Source organism: Toxotes jaculatrix, chromosome 9 (assembly GCF_017976425.1).
Source record: "Toxotes jaculatrix isolate fToxJac2 chromosome 9, fToxJac2.pri, whole genome shotgun sequence".
NCBI classification, from domain to species: domain Eukaryota; kingdom Metazoa; phylum Chordata; class Actinopteri; family Toxotidae; genus Toxotes; species Toxotes jaculatrix.
Window position 1 is genome coordinate 340,268 of NC_054402.1, and position 21,113 is coordinate 361,380.

The following is a 21,113-nucleotide window of genomic DNA, read 5'->3' on the forward strand; positions in this document are numbered from 1 at the left end:
ACTTGACTAAACCACAAAAGCCTCACTGAGATCAAAGCTCTCTGTGTGCAGAGTCATTTCCCAGAGAGGCAGCACTGACACAGCTGAATGTGTTCATAAAAAATACACAGTTATTCCACCCTGGACCTGTTATCAGTGTGTCACAGGCCGGGGTGAGGCCAAGGCTTCACTAACACTGGGGTCAGGGTTTAACGTGTCTGTGCTGAACCTCAGATCCTGCCAGGGACACCTGGCTGAGCCTCCCTGAACAAACTCCTGGTTTATGCTGAATGTGGTTAAATCCACTGGGGTCAGGACAAAGGGGTCGACCCCCTCAAAAGCTCGCAGGATAAACCTGAACTCTGCTGCTCAAAATTAAAAAAAAAACTTTTCATGTTTGGAATCTTAGAAGTTTCAAACGTGCAGAAAATTAAACCGCAGACACACGGAAAACTCTGTTCTCTGTTCTGTTCTACTCTACTCTATCACCCGGACATTCTCACTGAACCCGGCGCAGCCCTCAGCTCTGCTGTGCTGTGCGTTTGGTGAGGGCGGGGCCGGCGCGGAGGAGAGGGGCGGTGCGGAGGAGAGAGGGGAAGAGGAGATGCTGAGGAGGGATAACGGCGAAGGCAACAGGTTTCGGCCGCAGGCTGCGGATGGACAACTGCGGAAAATCAGGACGAAAAACAGAAAGAATCTGAAGAAGAACGGATGAAAGGTAGGAGGAGTGATTTATCTTTTCTTTTTCACCGGATCAAACTTTACTCATACAAGAGAAATAAATGAAGTTGATACGATGGTAAAAACAGTTCGGCAGAAGAAGATTGTTGAAATAAATTCAGCCATTTTCAGCTGCACCGACAGTAAATGAGTGAAAGTCTGTTAAAGCCTGGAGGAACCGTGTCAACCATGAAGCTATCATGCGAAGTAAAGACAAAGTGAATCTGTAGTTTGTCTTCTTTCAGCGGAGACAGTCGGCTGTTTGACAGCAGGTGGACAGATCAGTCCCACCTGATTCACCGTCAGCTGTTCTCAGCTTTTATCTAACGAAACTTCAGACACTGAAACAAACACAAACCCCTAACAACAGAACGCCCCTAATAAAAATCATATTAAAGATGTGGAAGTGTAGAACACACAGTAACAGTATGTTGTATCTGAAAGTGAACACGCAGAGGCAGCAGCCAGCACAGCTGTGTGCTGAGGGCTCTCTGTGAGCTGGGTTAGCTGCGGGGCGGGGCTCAGAGGCAAAGCGCAGGTAAAGGTTTACGTCACAATGTGCACCAGGTGGCAGGAAGGCACAGACCTGGGATCCCTGTCCGGGGGACACGGTGACACTGATGATTTAGCATTTCTCCTCTGGGTGCTGTCAGTCCGGGTGCTTTTCTGCCCTGCTCCCTGCAGAAGGTCAAAGGTCAGTTTAGATGTTTTTACAGAACAAACATGGCACACTGTGCACAGGCTGATTGTCTCACACCTGGAGCTGTGCAGCTGTGTGTCCTTCAGCAGAGATCACTGTCTGTCCACATTTTATAGAGTAAATCATTCATCAGTTCATGGTTAGTTCCAGAACCTTCTCTCTTTTGTGTGAATTGCTCTCAAGAACATGAAGACTCTTTCTTCTTTTCCTGTCTTCTTTCTTGCCCCCAGTCTACCCCCACCCTCACCCCCACCCTTTTATTCCAGCAGGTGGTGATTAGTGTTTAGGCCTAATTATGATGCTCCAGCCTGAAAACACAATGTCTGAAAAGAAAAGCATGTGGAGGAGCTTCGATAGGGAGGGGAAGTGTTTCTATGATACTGTGAGGACCTGACAGCTGGTTGGACACTGAGGGGACATTGTGGGGACATCTGATGATCTAATTAGAGAGGAGAGAGTAATTATAAAGCAGAGCAGAGATTCGTCTTATGTGCAGATAGGTTTGTAGTTTGGACAGAAGCAAACTGTGTCTCCATCATGCTGGAGTTAATGTCTGTAGGCTGGAAAATTCATTAACGCAGCATCACGCTCATGTTTGTCCTGGAAAACGTACACACACACACATCACAGTGCAGGCTCCACATAATGATAATGATCCAAGACTAAAAGTCATAAGAAGACAACAGCAGGATCAGCAACAGGACTAATAATAATACACACAGTAACTATAGCAGCTTAACCAGGGGATGGTTCAAGGAAAGGCTGAGCCACAACTGACTTATAGGTATGTACTGACTTGATAAGATTCATCAGACATGGATCACTTCTCCATGTGTGGTAATAAGGAACCATGAGCTCCTTTAACATTTGCTACGTTCTCCAAAACCAGCAGATTTGACAGTGCGCCTGCTAACCAGTGAAATGATCTCGCTGATTTCCAGTTTTACCAGTTTCAAAAGTTTGAAAACAAGACAGAGTTTGGGAAGGAACATGAGAAATAAGTGGAACCAGATTAGCTGCTATTATGCTGAGGTGTCCTGTTCTCCGAGTGTAGATGGACGGACAGACTGTAGAGGACAGTTTCAGGTCAGTTCTAATGGCACAGCTGACATGGTTTCTCTGGGGTCACGATCACGCTGCAGCTACGATAAAAACACTTGTGAGAGTCCTGAACTCAGCTCATTTCACTCTGTTGGGTTATGAGCATCACTCGCTCACTCACTGTCGTTTCTCTGTGCTGGAGATGAAAGTTTGCTGAGCTCCAGTTTCACAGCTGGTTAGATGAGCCTGTCTCTGCCCTGAAACGTCTCCTCTGAGTGGATGTTTTCCAGTGAGGCACAGCCGCTGCTCTAGATGCACTGATGTACGCGCATCTCGAGCAGGGTCGTGAGCTCTGATCACAGGTGGAGACGCAGGTGAACACCAGGTCTGAACGGGCCCTGGGTGGATGATCCTGGTGAAATCCAGGAAACTGAACTGAGATGTTTTCATGTTGATGTGAACCGTGTGTGTTTGTCTGCCATCTTGTCTCCCCGGTCAATTCTGTTGTCAGTCATTATGAATAATCATGGTGTCACTCTGATCTCCAGGCGCCAAAACCACCTGATGCTGCAGCCTAATCTGGTCACCTGGGACTGAACACACACACACACACGTCCAACATGGCGTCAGACCCACCCATCTTGACAGAGCAGGACGAGCTGCAGAGGAGAGCCAATCAGGTCACAGATGAGGTAAGTGATTTTTTTTTTTTCTGGAAAATCTGAATGGCTTCCTTACTATTAGATTATGATGGCTGTGAATAGTTCCTGATTATTGATTAAAAACCCACTTTAAGCTGAAGATCACAGGAGTTTAAAGACAATGTCAGATAAACACATAAAATATGACTCGTCTGTGGACGAAGCCACAAGCTTCACTTCTCTCACTACATTCTGGAAATGCTCCGTATGTTTGAGTTTGAGGAATAAGAAATGAGGATAAACTGATCTGCAAGTGATTGGATCAACTTTAACCAATCAGAGCACAGCAGTCCAAAATACAGGGCTGCTAATCATCATCACCATTAAACTCCACTCTGTTCTGACCTGTCGGCTTCATGTTACCAGACTGAACTGAACTCATGACTTTTCTGTCTTAGACTTCCTCACTGAGCTTTAGTGCTGGTGTGGTGGTAGTTTGGCTGTTCTACACCAGGTTTCAGGATCAGATCATTATGGAGCATTGTCTTTACCTGTGACCTCAGTCCTTCAGACTGCAGTCACATGATGCTAAGTGCCAAACCGGACTGGTATTATCTTCTTCAGAGGTAAACCACAACTTTGCTGACAAACAAGACTTTACAGCTACTTTCATTCAGTGAGTTACCAAGAAACCAACAAGACATCAGCAGCACTGACAGAGACGTATTCCTCCTCAGGGCAGTTTCCTGCAGAGTGTAACACACACCACCTTTCATTACCGTCTCCACGGAGCAGCACACGCTGTGTGTGCAGGACAAAAATCTCTTAATGGGGATTAGAACAGTGAGTCAGGGAGACAAGCAGAGACACAAACTACACACGACGACGCACAACACGTCAAACATCACACACGAGAGACGGAATCAGTGTTACTGATGTGTCACAACCTGATGTGAGCTACACAGGACAGGGCCCTGCCCGAGGGGACTGTCCCTTTAAGGACACCTGGCTCACCTGGTTGCCATAGAGACAACTGGTCTCCCAGTGCAGTCCTCTGCAGAGAAACATCAGGCATGGATGAGCTCATGCAGGGCTGTGCTTAATACACACACACACACACACACACACACACACACACACACACACACACACACACACACACACACACACACACACACACACACTCTCTCTCTCTCTCTCTCTCTCCCTGGGGTTTAAAGGCTACTGCAGGTCAAAGCCATTTGTCACCTCATCATCCCCAGGGACTGACATGATATTTACACAACCTGCACACACACACACACACACACACACACACACACACACACACACACACACAGTGTTGGGTGAAGAGGCAGGGAGAGAGTGTGTGACTGTAAACACAGGTCATCATGTTTGCTTTGTGTTAAACAGCAGTTACAAACACAACGTTGTGTATTTTTCATATCTACAGTATATATGACATTACATGTCCTTTCACACTGGAATTCCCATAAACATCTATATCCTCTCTCCCTCCCTCCCTCTGTCTCTCTCTCTCTCTGTATATATACTGTAAACTTTCCATCTCTTCTTTGACAGAATGTCAAACAAAATCATGGAGACATCACTGAATTTAACATCAGTTTAACTGTGGTAACCATGAGAGGGTTATACTGTTGTTTGGAACCAGTAATTTCAAAATTATTTCTGCAGATTGTTTGATATTTTATTTATTTCTGTGAATCTGAGGATACAGTGCGTGGAATTTCCCTTCTTTTCGTGTCTTTCAGTCCCTGGAAAGTACAAGGAGGATGATGCAGCTGGTTGAGGAGGTACAGACACACACACACACACAGAAATTACATATATATCTATATGCAGAAATGAAGCGTGACAGAGTCAGAGAGAACACACTTCATCATGAAGTTCATTATCATGTTAGCACCATCATCTCCACAGGAAGAGGAAATGACCAAATATGTCTCAGTAAATTACTTTAAATATGACAGATGTTGGGATGTGATGAAGCTTACGTGATTTTGGGCTTTGATGTGTTTAAAACAATGTGTGTGAGAGCAGAGACAGAGCAGAGACACAGAGCAGAGACACAGAGCAGAGACAGAGCAGAGACACAGAGCAGAGAGACAGAGCAGAGACAGAGCAGAGACACAGAGCAGAGACAGAGCAGAGAGACAGAGCAGAGAGACAGAGCAGAGACACAGAGCAGAGACACAGAGCAGAGACAGAGCAGAGACACAGAGCAGAGACACAGAGCAGAGACAGAGCAGAGACACAGAGCAGAGAGACAGAGCAGAGACAGAGCAGAGACACAGAGCAGAGACAGAGCAGAGACAGAGCAGAGAGACAGAGCAGAGACACAGAGCAGAGACAGAGAGTAGAGACACAGAGCAGAGACAGAGCAGAGACACAGAGCAGAGAGAGTAGAGACACAGAGCAGAGACAGGGTAGAGACACAGAGCAGAGACAGAGAGTAGAGACAGAGCAGAGACACAGAGCAGAGACACAGAGCAGAGACACAGAGCAGAGACAGAGCAGAGACACAGAGCAGAGACACAGAGCAGAGACACAGAGTAGAGACAGAGCAGAGACAGAGCAGAGAGAGTAGAGACACAGAGCAGAGACAGGGTAGAGACACAGAGCAGAGACAGAGAGTAGAGACACAGAGCAGAGACACAGAGCAGAGACACAGAGCAGAGACACAGAGTAGAGACACAGAGCAGAGACACAGAGTAGAGACACAGAGCAGAGACAGAGCAGAGACACAGAGCAGAGACACAGAGCAGAGACACAGAGTAGAGACAGAGCAGAGACACAGAGCAGAGAGAGTAGAGACACAGAGCAGAGACAGGGTAGAGACAGAGAGTAGAGACAGAGCAGAGACACAGAGCAGAGACAGAGAGTAGAGACACAGAGCAGAGACACAGAGCAGAGACACAGAGCAGAGACAGAGCAGAGACACAGAGCAGAGACAGAGCAGAGACACAGAGCAGAGACACAGAGCAGAGAGAGTAGAGACACAGAGCAGAGACAGGGTAGAGACACAGAGCAGAGACAGAGAGTAGAGACAGAGCAGAGACAGAGAGTAGAGACACAGAGCAGAGACACAGAGCAGAGACACAGAGCAGAGACAGAGCAGAGACACAGAGCAGAGACAGAGCAGAGACACAGAGCAGAGACAGAGAGTAGAGACAGAGCAGAGATGATCAATGGTCTCTCTGCAGCTCTGTCATCACATGATAATCACATGTTATCTATCTGCAGCAAGTTTCTGCAGGTCGATTTTCCTCAGATTGAGTTGAAACCATTATGTCTTTTCACAAGGAGGGAAATTATGCATCATCGCAGCTTGTTATTAATAATGTGATTTCATGTGCTCCAACCTTCAGAGCAAAGATGCTGGGATCAGAGCTTTGGTCATGCTGGATGAACAAGGAGGTAACCAGTACCACTTTATCACTCTTTAAACTCTCCTTTTTCAATATTCTTCTTCAATATTCTGTACAATAGAAAAGTTTGTTTTTCAACGAACAAGGTCAAGAGTCAAAGTACCGCCCCGATATTTCATGATACGTGTTTACTGAGTTACTGAGTGGTAGACAAGAAGATCAGTATTTAATCTCTGTTTTTGTATTGTAACGTCGTACTTTGATGAAAAACTTTGCCTGGGACAGCATCAAGCTGTGGAAAAGTCAAATACCTGTAACAGTAACTGGGGAACAGACGGACTATCTTAGCCTCTCACCATCTTTCCAGTGAGTTCACTGAACTGAATTTTTCCAGGTTTACAGAACGAAACGTTGGAACTAAAATGTTTGAAGATGCGTTTGAGGCCTTCTCAAGATCCTGTCTGATCTGAGCGTTGGTTTCTGAGGATTGTCAGCATGGACTGTGCGTGTCAGTCTGAACGCTCCTCTCCAATCAGATCACTCCGCTGAAGGCTTCTGTTCTTCACTGTCTGTCTCTGCTGTTGTTACAACACAGTAAAACCCACCACCATAAAACTCCTGTTCCTAACAGAGCAGTTGGAGCGTATTGAGGAAGGCATGGACTCCATCAACAGGGACATGAGAGAGGCAGAGAAGAATCTGACAGACATGGCCCAGTGCTGTGGTCTGTGTGTCTGGCCAATCAGGAAGTAGGTCTGGTTTCCAGAATCCACACCTTCACCCAGCTGGTGGCTTTAGAGACCCACACTGGTGCCCAGTTTCATTAAATGAGCGGAAAACAAGGTGTTTGTTGGAGTGTGATACCACAATGAGAGAACCACCACTTATCAAATTCATTCTTTTTCATTGCTGCTGATTTGAACAACAAAAAGTTACCTGCCAAACTGCTGTGCTCTGTGTTTTCAGCACAACCTTTTTAGGATTTCCTGTGTTCCATGATGATCACTCGAGCACATGCGTGTACAGTACCAGTCAAACGTTTGATGGAAGACGTGTTCCTATGAAGAAACACAGATGGAATTATGTAGTTAACAAAAATGTGTTAAACCAACCAGAAAACGTTTTATATTTTAGATTCTTCGATGTAGCCACCTTTAGCTTTGGTGACAGCTTCGCACACTCTGGAATGGTTTTCCAACAGTCTGGAAGTTCTGGAGTTCCCAAAGGTGCTGAGCACTTGTTGGCTGCTCTGCCTTCACTCTGCGGTCCAGCTCATCCCAAACCACTGGTCTTTCCACTGGATGTCTTCAGTATGAATCTACAATGTAGAAAGTAATAAAATTAAAGACAAACCACTGAATGAGAAGGTGTGTCCAAACATTTGACTGGTACTGGACATAGTTACACATGTAAGAGAAAAAAAACAGAACTAATGTAAGTGGAAAGCGACTCTCATTGTCCAGTGATTAAAATCAAACTAAGAAAATATGAATACACCAAAGAAGAAGAAAACATTCTAAGGACATAGATACATAAACATATATGCAAATACTGTAAATGCACGAGAACACTGAAAAATACATGTGGTCATAATTATTTTAACACACCGACCACAAGTACAGAGTCATGAGCATGTGTCTTCTCTGACATTAGTCTTCCTCAGGTCCAGTCTTACAGAAACATCACACTCCTCATTCCAATTCAGACAAAAGCTAAGAGAGCAAACATGATGGACCTGGGCATCAGGGCCAGAGTGCAAACAGCCGGCATATCAAGGCCCAGTCTGACGCAGCTCAGCCCAGTTTGGATCAGCTGGCTCCAGTTTCTCTGAGCAGTAGTCAGTGACGTGACGTTATCTCTGATTTGTGGGAGGGTTTTGTTGCTGTTTTGTTTTGGGCGCCTCATGCTCAGTTGCTGTTTTTTCAGTTCAGCTCTAGGACTTTTGGGAAATAGTTGGTGATTTTTTTTCTTTTTTGGGTTTTGTTTTGCCTTCCTCTTCCACTCCTGTCCACCATCCTCTCCTTCTTCCTTTTGTCTTTTCTCTGTCCGTCTCTCCTCCTCCTGTCTTCCCCTGTTGTCCCTGCTGGTCTATCTCCCTTTCTCCTCCGTTTTTTCTTTTGCCCATCACCTTTTTTGCCTCCTTGGCCTGAACTGCCACATCCTCTTCTTTCTCTCGTACTTTCACCTTCCTCTCCCACCTCATTCCTCTTTCTTTTCTGCTTCCTGTCTTGCTCTTCCTCTCTTTCTCCGTGTCCTCCTGCCTGCTCCTCCATCCTCCTCCTGGTCCTTCTCCTCTCAGAGCAGTTGGAGCGTATAGAGGAGGGCTTGGATCAGATCAACTCTGATATGAAGGAGGCCGAGAAAAACCTGACCGACCTGGGCAAGTGCTGTGGCCTGTGCTCCTGTGATAAGTAGGTGGTGATGGTGGTGTGTGCGTGTGTGTGTGTGTGTGTGTGTGTGTGTGAGAGAGAGAGAGAGTGAGTTTGTGAGTTCATTTGACTGGTACACATAACTCAGAGGTAAGTATATGATGATCACCGGAGGACAGCAGTCAGTTTTCTGTTGTTTAGTCTGTTGAGAATAGAAACATACACTCAGGTATGAGACAGACGCAGCTGAGACGGATGCAGAGTAATTATTAGTTAGCGTAGCTTCCTTTTGTTGCCTGCTTGCTTTGCTGCTGTACGGATTCTCAGCTGCTTAGAAACCATCTTACAATGTGTTCGTCCGTCATCCGTACTGTAAAACTGCTGTACCCACTCTGGAAACCTGGTACCAGGCATGCATTACATAACCAACACTTTACATTAACAGACACTTTTGCTGGGGCAGAACTGAGACACAGCTACAAAGCCTGATAATGTACTGGACCTGTAGAACCAGTGTGGGTACAGTGTGGTTCAGGCCGACTCAATACAAAACCACATTCTTATGGTCATTCTCTCTCTCTGTCAGACTCAAGGCCTTCGAGGAGAGCGGGGCGTACAAGGCGGTTTGGGGCGGAGCCTCTGGTCAGGATGGCGTTGTGTCCAGTCAACCGCCGTCGTCTCGGGTCGTCGATGAGAGGGAGCAAATGATCATGAGCGGAGGATACATACGGAGGTAGAGAGAGAGAGAGCTGGGTGTTGTGTTAAGAGAAGCAGCTGCATGCTGAGTGTGTGTTTGTTTTTCTTTGACTGACTGACATGTAATACTAGCAGTCATCTGTGATATGGACAGCTGGCCAAACACACCACATGATCTTAAACACACACAAAAGCCTGTGTGGGTTCAGGTGTACCTCACGTCTTTAAAACGTGAGCTGGCTGTGATGATGGTTCTCCTGCTTCATGCTGCTCTGTCACAGGGTGACTAATGACGCCCGTGAGGACGAGATGGAGGAGAATCTGGCTCACGTCGGCAGCATCATTGGAAATCTGAAAAGTATGGCTCTGGATATGGGCAACGAGATCGACACGCAGAACGTCCAGATCGAACGCATACAGGGCAAGGTACAGCTGCCTCAGTGCAACATGCACCACGTGTCACTAGATATCAGCAGTTACAGAACCAAAAGTCACTGCATGACACTAAACACTGCCAGTGGGTGAATAAAGACTTACTGGACGTACTAGAGGGTAAGACAGACCACCATCCAGCTGTCCTACAGCTTAAATATAAAAAACATAAACATGCAAACAAAAATAGACTTTTGGTTTTTTAATATCTGAATACTATGTGGTGTAGCAGTATCTTACATAGCTTTAGTTTTTTTGTTGTTTGTTGTTAGCCACCGCAATAAAGCAAACTTGATCTTGACACGTAGACAGAGAGCTTCAGTAGTTTTGTCCTCCAAGTCCTTATTAACATTTCCTCTTTCTTTTTTCTCTCTTCCTCTGTCTGCAGGCTATTCTCAATGTGTCCCGGATTGATGCTGCCAACCAGAAAGCTAACAATCTCATGAAACGATAGAGGAAGCACTCTTCCATTTCACTCTTTCTATAAATTCATTCTGTTTTCGCATGCTGTGCCAACGTGCTGTCCCATGAACCTATAGGGTCCATAATTCTCAGTAGTGAGGCTATAGAGACCTCTGAGTTGTTGTAGTATTCCCGTTCATTCCTATACTATTCTGATAGTTTTGCTGTGATACTATTATGACGTGTCTTTCTGAAATGTGTTATGGGATTATTAGAACTGGGTATGGCGAGGCCTTGGTCACATCCTCATGGTGGCCTCTGTGGTCACTCAGCAGAGAGTTAGATCACAGGAAGCTATAATGATCACTGTGGGGAAACTGGGTCACTGCAGCAGCACCATCACCACCAACAGCAGCAGAGAGCCGAATCACCAAACATGTAAATCAAGATGTAATTTCCAGAGGTGAAGGTGTGGGGAGAAACGCAGCAAAGAAGAGTGGCTCTGTGGGTGGGGACAGGTATCTTAAGACAATAAATCGCCTTCTTCTTCCGCCCAAATGGAGGAATATTATTATGTATGTGTGTGATGTCCAAATTTAAAAATATATGTCCAAATTCATAAAAAAAAAACAATCACACTTACCAGCAAGCAGCTTATTTCCTGGTGTAAACATCACTGTCACATACACCCCTCCCCACTTTCTCTTGTTGAAATGTTCCATAGTGGTTGAAACATGTGCGTGGTAGCGCCCTCTGCAGGCCCCGTCAGGTATTGCCAAGAAGGAAACACGTATTTGTCCCCAGAGGAGGACCTCTGGCGACACCAAGCGGACAGTTATGGAACCTGCCCCTCCTGGCCACTCCATCTTCTTTCTTCTCCCTGTTGATATAAAATGGTGGTGAAATTACAATGAATTGGTGTTTTTTTTTTCCTTATAATTTGAGGGGAAATGTGATTACAGCTATGATAGGAAACAGAGCACAGAAGCAAAAAGCTGTCATGGTTGGTGATTATTTCCATCACAGTCTGCAGAGAATATTAATCCAACATGTATCTGAAGCAGAGTGGAACACTAATCCCTGAGGCGGGGTTAATTACTCTCTGCATTTTACCCTCACCAAGTGAACGAAACACACGCTGAAGCATGCACATGCACCACAGACGCTGGGGCAGGGTGGGTGGAACTGGGGTGGATCAGTGCCTTGCTCAGGGCAGCCACAGCCATGGTCGGGGAGTGGGGGGCGCCTCGCCTCCTTCACCCATATCCGTTGTGCTTGATACAGGAGTCGAACCGGCGACCCTCCGATCGCCGGGGGGTCCAACATCCTAAAGCCGCACTGCGCCACGGCTGCAGTTCACAGTTTGATAAGCTGCTGTGGGAGTCTGCTTCTCCGAGCATCATTAATGCTCACAAGCAGCAGTTTGGTTAGTTGTAGACCAGAGTAAATCTGAAATTCAGACCCTATGGTCTGTGTTTGTGTTGTTAGCATTATGTTAGCACAGCTGAGCTGATGACCTTTGCTGACCTGAACAGGCCTTCATGCTTCTCACAGCAGATTTAAGGACCGAGTGGCGCCACTGGAGAGGATGTGTTCCGGTGTTCGCTGTGATGAAATGTTAAAATATGAACATCGTGAATAAAAATGTGTACAGATACATGGCGTGCACAGCAATTATGTCCGGACTGGGTGTGGGGGAATGTGGGGGGAGGGGGAGGGGAGGGGGCAGCATCCTGAGGACGTCTAATCTTCACTTTTGCAGCTGAGTCACCAAAAACGTGAGTTAACTGAGAATAATTCGTCAGTTTTGTGTTTGACTTGTTTGAGAATGGAAGTGATTGGAGCACTCTGGATCTGGGGCAGCTGGGGGCGCGCAGCAGCCTGAAAATGTTGCGCGTTCAAGGGGGGAAAATTCTCTCGCTCTGCGGAGTCTGCGCAGTTCCGTTGTTCTCGTCACTCCGAACTTTCGGGAGATCCACGGAGGAAGGAGGGGAGAGAACAGCGCCATTTTCCCTGGTAATTATTCTCTACACATTCAGCTTTTTACAACGCACGGCGCCGTTAATTCCTGACTACAGACCGCACGCGTGTCGTCTTAGCGTAAAAAGCGTGTGTAGCTACAATGCGAAAAAAGAGCGTAGCGCCGGAACTAGCAGACACTGCGTCCTCCCTTCGTCGGCCACCGAGAGTCGCGTATGTGTGCTTTGCGCGGCTGAGTGGCGCACAAATACAACACGCGCTGTTTTCCACCCAGGATAAATCCACGGATCGACACTGAAATTCGCCGTTAGCCGGGTTCTGCCGCGTTAACGCAGCGGCAGTTCGGCCCGAACGCAGCTAACAGAGATGGCGGAATCGGTGGGCTGCTCCCTCTGTGACCGTCAGGCACGCGCAGCAGGGAGAGAGGCAGGCACGAGCGCTACAAAGCCAGAAGGAAGGTGCCAGCGGATTGGCTCAGACGGGCCACGTGACCAGAACAAACCCAACGTAAATTTAAAACTGTGTCCTGAGAAGTTGTTCTCGGCTGTTACTGTTGTACTGTACGCATCGTATACAGTATTTTTACATCCACTGAACTTTGTAGTGGTAAAAATGGACTTTAATGAAATATCTACAGATAAATACACAAATTAAAGCGGGGAAAAACTCGTCTACATCAACATACACGTCTGTATCTAAAAAGACTAACTCAGTGAAAGGCACAGCAGTAAGGCAGTAATGGTGCTGTGTTTTCTCTCTTGTCTCACCTGTTGTCCATAATCTCGCTGTCTCTCTTTTTCTACCCTGCACAGTCAGACAGGTGTCTTAAGTCCACACTGGCAGGTGGATTGGGAACAGATAGTCCTGGAGGGTGGAGAAATTGGATTCGGTGCCAAACTGAGTTGTTGTGGGCCATCAGAAGAAGAGGAGTGGACGCGGCGTAGGTGGAGCCATGTCGACCTCATGGCGTGATGATGATGAAGAGTTGAGGGTAGGAGGAGTAAGAGGAGGGTTGAGAGCCAAACCAAGGTTCTCCTTCACGGAGGTCAAACTGCTGCTGGAGGCAGTGAAGAGGAACAGATACATCATCCTCAGTGAGTGGGAAGGACTGTGTGTGTGTGTGTGTGTGTGTGTGTGAGAGAGATCACTGTCTGCCATTACTTCTGCTGGTGAGCTTAGATTGCAGCTTCTTTTGTTTGGTTGTAATTCTGATGTTGGATTCAACTTCAGCATCAGTGAATCAGCTGTAACTGTTAACAGCTGTTGTTGGCTCTTTGGGTTTTCATGGTGATAATGTACTGAATGTACTCAGCACTGGATTTTTACCAGCAGAGGGAGATCATGAGTCAGGTGACCTGTCTGCAGTGGCAGTATCAGGGCTGATGTCTCACATCATATACTTCACCTTACTCCCTGTAGGGAAGTTTAACCAAGGTGTGTCAGCTGAAACCAAGAAACAGACCTGGGCTGAAATCACCAATCAGATCAACGGCCTGGGAGAGAATCACAGAGAGGTTTGTTATTGTCTTTGTCTTTTATCAGTGGTTATAGCTGGGTGAACTTACAGGCCCAGTTATTATTTTCTTTGTTTCCTCACATTGATGTAAGTTTGAGGTATACTGTCAGATAGAAGTTGGTTGTAGCTGTAGATGAAGACAGTAAATTTGCATTTAATGCATTTTTTGAGAAAGTGTAATTCTCATTATTAGCCTCTCGTATGGATTATACTGTTGGTTTATCTTCACTAGTCTGAAATGTCTGTGGGAGTGACAGCAGCAGCAGCATGAGCAGCATATATGATCATGATAGAAGATTTGTTTTTGTATCTTCTCACAGGTGCGTCAGATCATGAAGAAGTGGGCGGACCTCAAATGTGATGGAAAGAGACGCATCGCGGCCCTGCGGGGCCCCAATGGCAGCAACCTGAGGAAGAAGAACCTGGGCCCTGTGGAGAGGATGGTCCATAAGATTCTAATGATGAGTCCTAGAGGAGGTGAGCAGGAGCAAAGAGAGCAAGGGAGACACTGGCTGTCCATTGTGGACAGCTGGTGGACCTGGAGCAAACAAAGTATTGGAAATGAACCAGGTTGTTAGTAGTTAATAAAATCAGTCAATATCTGCTTGTATTGGATTGTATCAGACATCCCTAGATGAAGCAGCTTTACCATGACACAGCAGAAAACCAGCAGGCTGTAATGAGACGGAGGAGAAGCAGACACAGTGTCAGTGTTGTGTGTGTTGGTTCTCAGATGGTGACAGTGATCTGGACTTTGGTGAAGATGAAGATTTCTCAAAGCTTTACACGAAAGGCCTGCCCTCCAACCCTCCGCCGTACTCCTACCTCAGCTTGACAGACAGCTCCCACTCGTTACCTGGAGGAGCCCCCGTAGACCTCTCTCCTCTCTCCTCACCAGAGAAGGAACTTGGTGGTAAGCAGAAACACAGTGAGGCTGCACCATAACAGTTCTGTGGCAGATGAAAGGTGCAGGCTGAAACGTTAGTACCATCCTACACTTATTAAAATAAAAGGCCATCTGGATCACATCTGTAATCTCAGTGTGAAGCACTTAGATTTTTTCATGTTGTGGAATTTTGAATTTGACTGTAAAAGCAGAGACTATAAGACACTGATCTCGCAGAGAGACCTCGGTGATGGCAGTGACAGTGGTGTGGTCGACGAGCAGTTTGATTCTGTGCATGTTCAGTGTCTTTTTTTGTGGCCTCTTCTCTGAAATACTTCACCTTTGAGGTAGTCATTGCAAACCGTCTAACTGCTGCTGAGCCCCCACAGTGATGTGACATTGCCATATCTTGCAGGAGATCCTTTCCATTCCTCCTCTGACTTTGATTTAGACCTGGGTGATGATGGAGGTAAGAATGCAGTTTTATAGCTGCTATTTTCAGTCAAGCAATCTGACTGTTGGTTCTGGCTGCAGGTGCAAGGTTAAAGGTTAGAAGTCCATTTACAGTCATAATGGATGAGTGTGCTGGTGCCAGGACCTGATGAGGTTGTAGAACGATGAAAGAATTTAGTGCTAATCTTTTAAGCAGCTGTAAATATTCTAACTGGACTTTGCAGGAGCCAGATGTTGATGAATGAAGTGTCCACATCAGCTCTAATACTTTTCGATGGCGTCCTTGATGCTGGCATGTTTTTCTGATTTAGCAGACTAAGAAAATGAAATGTGTACAGATCATTTCATGCACTTCAGATGTGGACAGACTCAGAAACTAAAACAGCTGTGTTGACTGTGAAAACAGAAAATGTGCACAGATGAACTGAAGCTGACACGTTTCGTCTTTCTCTCATGAATCAGAACGAACCATGGACTTTGACGAAAACGAGGACTCCCTGTTCTCCTCCCACCCTTCCTCTCTTCCCCCGCCCTCCTCCACCTCGCTGGACCCCCTGCCTGATGACGCCCTGCTGAGGGTCAAGCCAGTCTTCACCTACTCCCGAAACAGCAGTCAGAACCACAGCCACATCCAGAACCACAACTACTCCAGACCAACACCTGGACCCTCTTCGTCCTCCACCTCCTCTGTTTTCCCTTCGGTATCAGATTCAGACGCCGCCTTGTCCTGTGCTGCGCCTCCTTTGATGCAGCCCCCCACAAGCTCAAGTATGACAGCCTCCTCCTCTACATCTGTTGCAGCCAGTGACTCTACCTCTCACCTTGCACCCTCCTCGTCGTCCATCCCGCTACTTCCTGCTCCTTCTCCCACTTCCTCAGCTGCTGTATCCTCCTCCTCCTCTGGTGCTTCTGCAACCACCGCTCCATCGTCTTCTGTGGCCAGCTCCCAACCGCCTCCCTCCTCCTCAGTCCTCTCATCCAATCATCCCCCCACCTCGGGCTCAAACTCGTCTGACCCTCTCCCGGCTGGAGCGTCCTCCCGCAGGTCCCAGGACCACGTGGCCCAGGTGGCCTCTCAGAGCCTCCAGCAGCAGCGGGCCAGCAGGATGCTCCTGACCTCAGTGTCTCAGTCTCTGGAGATGCTGGCTCAGTCTGTCCAGCTGCTGGTGGAGAGCCAGCAGGAGTTTGTGCAGGAGTCTCTGCTGCTGCAGAGGGAGACGGTGGACATCCTGAGGGACTTCTCCAACACTGCGCTGACTATGCTGAGGGACAAAGCCAACAGTGGACATCTGGCGACGCATCATCATCCCGCTCCACACTTCTGAAAAATGGAGATGAAACAAACTTGTAGGTTTTCAAAAGAGACAAAATGGGACGAAAGAAGGAGCCGAGTCCAGGAGAGCTGTGGGAGTGGGAGCAGATCACAGGCAGCCGGCCACCAAATGGAGTCCTGTGGGTTTAAACATCCAAGATCACGAAACAGATGATGACCTTTGACCTAAGCAGCCAGAGCATGGAACAAAATGTTTGCTCAGAGGCACAATGGTGGCGCACACACGAAGTGTTAGCCTGTGATCTCATAAGGTGTTTAGTTATGTGCCTGAATCTTGTTTTTCTCTTCTGTGTTTACTGTTGGTTTGTGGCAGGCTCATGTTTTCCACTCTGCGATTGGCTGACTGGATCGTGCTGATGTGTGGAGACAGAAACACAGATACACTCGATGATGCAAGGACACAGTCTCGTGTTTGACCTTTTAATGTCCTGAGTGCTCTGGGTCTCTGGGCTCAGCAGAGAAACTGAAACGTGTCAGTAGAATATGAAGGTACTAACCCTGCATCAGGGTGGGAGCTGCTCCGGCCACAGTTTAAACACGGTCACTGCTGTTAAATCCACAGGGCAAGTGACAGAGTCTCTGCTGGAAAACATCTCGTTCAGTGTTTTGTCCAAGGGCAGCGTGGCATTTTTTAAAACTAGGGACAAACAGCTGTTGTTTATCAGTGACCTAATAATCTGGTTTGGTCTGACGGTGTCTCAGTAACATGGGTTATACTGTGCGGCAGGTTTTTCTTTTTTCTTTTTGTTTTCTGGCCCAAAATTCAGTTTGACTGAGGAGAGCATAAGTTCCTGCTCCAGTCAAAGAAATCATCATGTCTCTGAACAGTCGCAGACCTAAAACCTGATACGAGTCCTGAAACACCTGCCTCCTGACTCACTGTAAACTAATCTGACGATGAATGGATTTAATATCCATTCATCCATAATATTTTTATTAAACTGTACGGCTGACTCAGCACAGAGATCTGATTTACTGTTTCTGCTCAGTGAAACACGTGGGCTTTGTCTCGTGGGAGTTCGACCATCACGCGACGTGGCCCAGTTTAAATTCTGTGGCAGCACAGAGTTTTATCCTGTCTCCCTCTGAAAACTCCCAAAGTCCAGAGTTCAACAAATTCTGCTCGGAGTCTGAAAGTCGAGCTTTATCTTTGACTCTGGATCAGCTGATCATCGTCAGGCTGGTCGCTGCTGTTGAACACAGCGATGGGCGGAGCTCAGTGCTGATGTGGCTAATGAAATTTGTTTAACCCACCGACCGAGCCTGTCGTCGCCTGGAAAGCAGCACACAGTGATGTGGATACATGTTCACAGGCCGAGCAGTTTTAAATGGGAATGTTAATCATTAGCTGAAACACCCATACAACAGGATTTCTATCCACTGTTAAATATGATGAGCCAATGGAAAACAGTGAAATCTTTCACGTGGAGTTTCTGAGCTCGACTTCAGAACAAGTTAAAACGTTTAGCTCTCCCTTTCTCCCAGTTACAGATCATTCAGAAATATGCTGCCTGTCTGAGGAGGAGCAGCAAACTGTTGTAGTAATGTCGTTAAATGTTGTTGCTGCTGCAGGACTGACGGCTGCTACCAGCTTCTGAATGTGTTCAGACGGTGAACGTGGCTGCTGAGTTTTCAAACTTCCCGCCCTCTGTGGCCTGTGAGCAGCCACGGTGAACTGTACAACATAGATTTAAGGTAGAATGAGCAGAAAATGGCAAATGATTGGTGAGCGTTTCTGGAAATGCACGGATGACTTTCATTTCCTGTTTGAAATCTGTACCAAACAGCAGTTTATAAAATATACTGGTGTTTTATTTCTGAGACAAACGTCTGAGTCCAGAGGCAGAAAGACGATGTGCTTTTCTCTCACACTCTTCTTTGCCCTCCTTTGTTCTCAGTCCAGCTCAGAGTGTCGTATCTGAATCTGCTGTTTGATCAGAACTGACCGAATGACTGTCTGCTGTTACACCTGTCTGCTGTTACACCTGTCTGCTGTAACACCTGTCTGCTGTAACACCTGTCTGCTGTTTCCTACGACCAAATCCTGAGAATAAAGCTTTTACTAAGAAAAGAAGACTGTTCTGTTGGGAGAGTGTTTCAGAAATGCAGCACACACACAGGTGAAGTAACATCTACTAATATTCATTTTTTAAATTCACTTTTTTCATTAAATCACATGAAAAAAAACATTAATGAAAACTAACGTGTGCTGTGTGAGTATCAGAGCTGCACTGTTTCCACACACACACACACACACACACACACAACATGAACATGCAGTGCACACATCTGATATGCAGATATTACAGATATTGCCCCCTGGTGGCAACAGTGTGTAATACAAGCAGCCAATAAGTGACTCAGTGGTTCAGTTTACTGTGAGCAATAATTTACTGGGACTGAGTTCTTACATACACGACTTTTAAAAAGAGTGAAACAGTGAACGTTTGATTTGATCCTGGTGAAATATTCACACAGTCAAGAGTTTCTTATTAGTAAGACTTTTATAACAACTGCAAAATTAAAGTAACCAAAAGATGTTTTCATTAGGCTGATTCTTCTTGAAATGTATTTACTGATGAGTTTTATTTCTTAGTTTAATATTCCTAACAGCTCTGGCAGGATCTAGAACATGTGGAACAGTTTAGTAGCTCACAATGAGCTGAAAATACTACGACCAGAGGGCAAACACCGAGACGAGAGGACAGCGCTGACCTGGATTACCTTGGTGATGCTGGAGAAAGGCTGGGTGAGGAGGCAGGATCCCGGGGAGCAGAGGAGGATCTGTAAGGTCGTATCCTGGTGGACTCAGCTCTCACACAGCAGTCAAACCAGAGCAGCGTTACACTGAATTCAGAAAATTCAGACATCAGAGCTTTTCCTGAAACACATTCCTCTCACAGGCATTTCATTTATTTCTCACTCTATCTTCACACAGGATATGGACAGTATATAATCTGCTGAGTGAAAAGCATCAGATGATCTACAGATCCAGGAGTGTGTGTAATATTCTGATGGTCCCACTGCGATCAATCTTTCACTTAACCTCATTTTAAAACCACAGAGTTTACAGAGAAATTCATGGAGAAGCTTTTAAACCAAAACTGATGCTCCAGTCATCTGACATATTATCACACATTGTTAGTTTTAAGGGTAAAAGTGTTGGTAAATGATTTCTTAGACATTCAGCTGAGACAGAGCAACATTATCACTGATGTGGTCGTGGAAGTCCAACATCCACGCTTCAGCTCAGTGTGGTCTCCACTGACTCCTGTAAAAAAAAAAACATGGCTGCTCTTCCTTCAGTCTCTCAGTTGGTCGCTCTGCTGTTGGTGCTGGGCGGGTTCAGCGGCTTCATCAGAACTTCTACTGAAAACAGCTGCTGCAAACAGGCTGATGAGAGAAGTAAGAGTCAATCAAAACAGTTAAACACACAACACGTTACACACACACACACACACAGACACACACACACAGTGTGTGTTGTCCCAGCAGAAGCACTGTCAGGATTCTGCTAGAACCTCAGACATAAACAGTAATGTCAGGTAAAGGTTCCCGACTGAAGAACGACAGTTTCCCAGGAACCTTTAAGTTTTTTAAGACATGAAAAAATCGTGTCTGAACGTGGAAGATGAGCTTTGTGACTCTGACAGGCTGACGTTCTGGCTGCGAGGGGAGACTCTGATGTGCAGCACTGACTGTCACCATTAAAATGGTGGGGGCCGGGCGGGGGCAGTGCAGGTTCTACATAATGATAATGGTGCCAGACTGAAAGCAATAAGAAGACCAACGGTAGGATCAGTAACAGGACTAATAACAACACAAACAACAACAGAAGAAACTAATGATAGTACGACTAATAACAGGACTAATAATAATAATGAGAGTAATCATGGGCAGTAGGTGGCCCACAGATCCAGACTCCACAGCTCTGAGGGCAGATGAACCTGCAGAGACAGAAGGAGCTGAGTCAGTAATCAGTGATTCGCCGTCACCTCTGGCTTTACACCTGCTGTCTGACTTTCACAAGACCATTTGAACTGACTGCTGCTTTAAATCAGCCCTTCGCCTGTTGTAGGAAACGTCTTTATTCATTCTCTTTGCTACAGAGAGAAGATCCACACTCTCAGGTCTGTATGCAGAGCACAGAGCTGGAGTCAGAGGAGGTGAGGTCGGCTCGAAGCAAAGACTGGAAGCACCAACACACAGCACCAGCACTGCTGAGGCTGGGGTCACTGATGCAGGATTAATAAACTGAGTGAGTTGTTCATTTAACTGAGAAGCAGAGAAGCAGTTCTGACCGAACATTTTGGTTTAACCCATGTGAGAAGGAAACGAGGATTTACTGTGGAACAGTAATGAGTGAAGTGTCACCACATTTTACCAGGCAGCCGCTGCTCAGTGGCTTTTAGGTCCACAGGTTCCTACAGTCTCAGAAATGTTGTCAGGACAATCGATGTTCTGATGTCAGAAATTCTTTCAGGAAAAAAACATGTCATTCACAATGTGAATGACACTGGTAGATGTGATATGTCTGCAGATTTCTCCCCCCCAGCAACCGCCAGGTGGCACCATT

General features: G+C 46.4%; 2 protein-coding genes across 3 annotated transcripts; both read left to right on the plus strand.

The window, feature by feature from the left end:
* The first annotated feature begins 479 nt into the window (after nt 1–479).
* On the plus strand, nt 480–11,257 carry zgc:101731 (SNARE_SNAP25N and SNARE_SNAP23C domain-containing protein). Its single transcript, XM_041046265.1, has 8 exons — nt 480–697; nt 2,989–3,132; nt 4,854–4,895; nt 6,471–6,519; nt 8,770–8,881; nt 9,426–9,572; nt 9,817–9,961; nt 10,356–11,257. The coding sequence occupies exons 2-8, from the start codon at nt 3,061–3,063 to the stop codon at nt 10,419–10,421; spliced, it is 633 nt and encodes a 210-aa protein (XP_040902199.1). The 5' UTR covers nt 480–697; nt 2,989–3,060; the 3' UTR covers nt 10,422–11,257.
* A 1,058-nt stretch (nt 11,258–12,315) lies between these two features.
* On the plus strand, nt 12,316–18,605 carry zgc:113149 (uncharacterized protein LOC541363 homolog). 2 transcript variants are annotated; one of them, XM_041047025.1, is made up of 7 exons: nt 12,316–12,385; nt 13,162–13,443; nt 13,769–13,863; nt 14,186–14,342; nt 14,599–14,778; nt 15,167–15,220; nt 15,667–18,605. In XM_041047025.1, exons 2-7 carry the CDS (start codon nt 13,302–13,304, stop codon nt 16,527–16,529), a joined length of 1,491 nt encoding a protein of 496 aa, XP_040902959.1. In that variant the 5' UTR covers nt 12,316–12,385; nt 13,162–13,301; the 3' UTR covers nt 16,530–18,605. The 2 variants fall into 2 exon arrangements, with proteins under 2 accessions (XP_040902959.1, XP_040902960.1); XM_041047026.1 differs by lacking the exon at nt 15,167–15,220.
* The last annotated feature ends 2,508 nt before the right edge of the window (nt 18,606–21,113 follow it).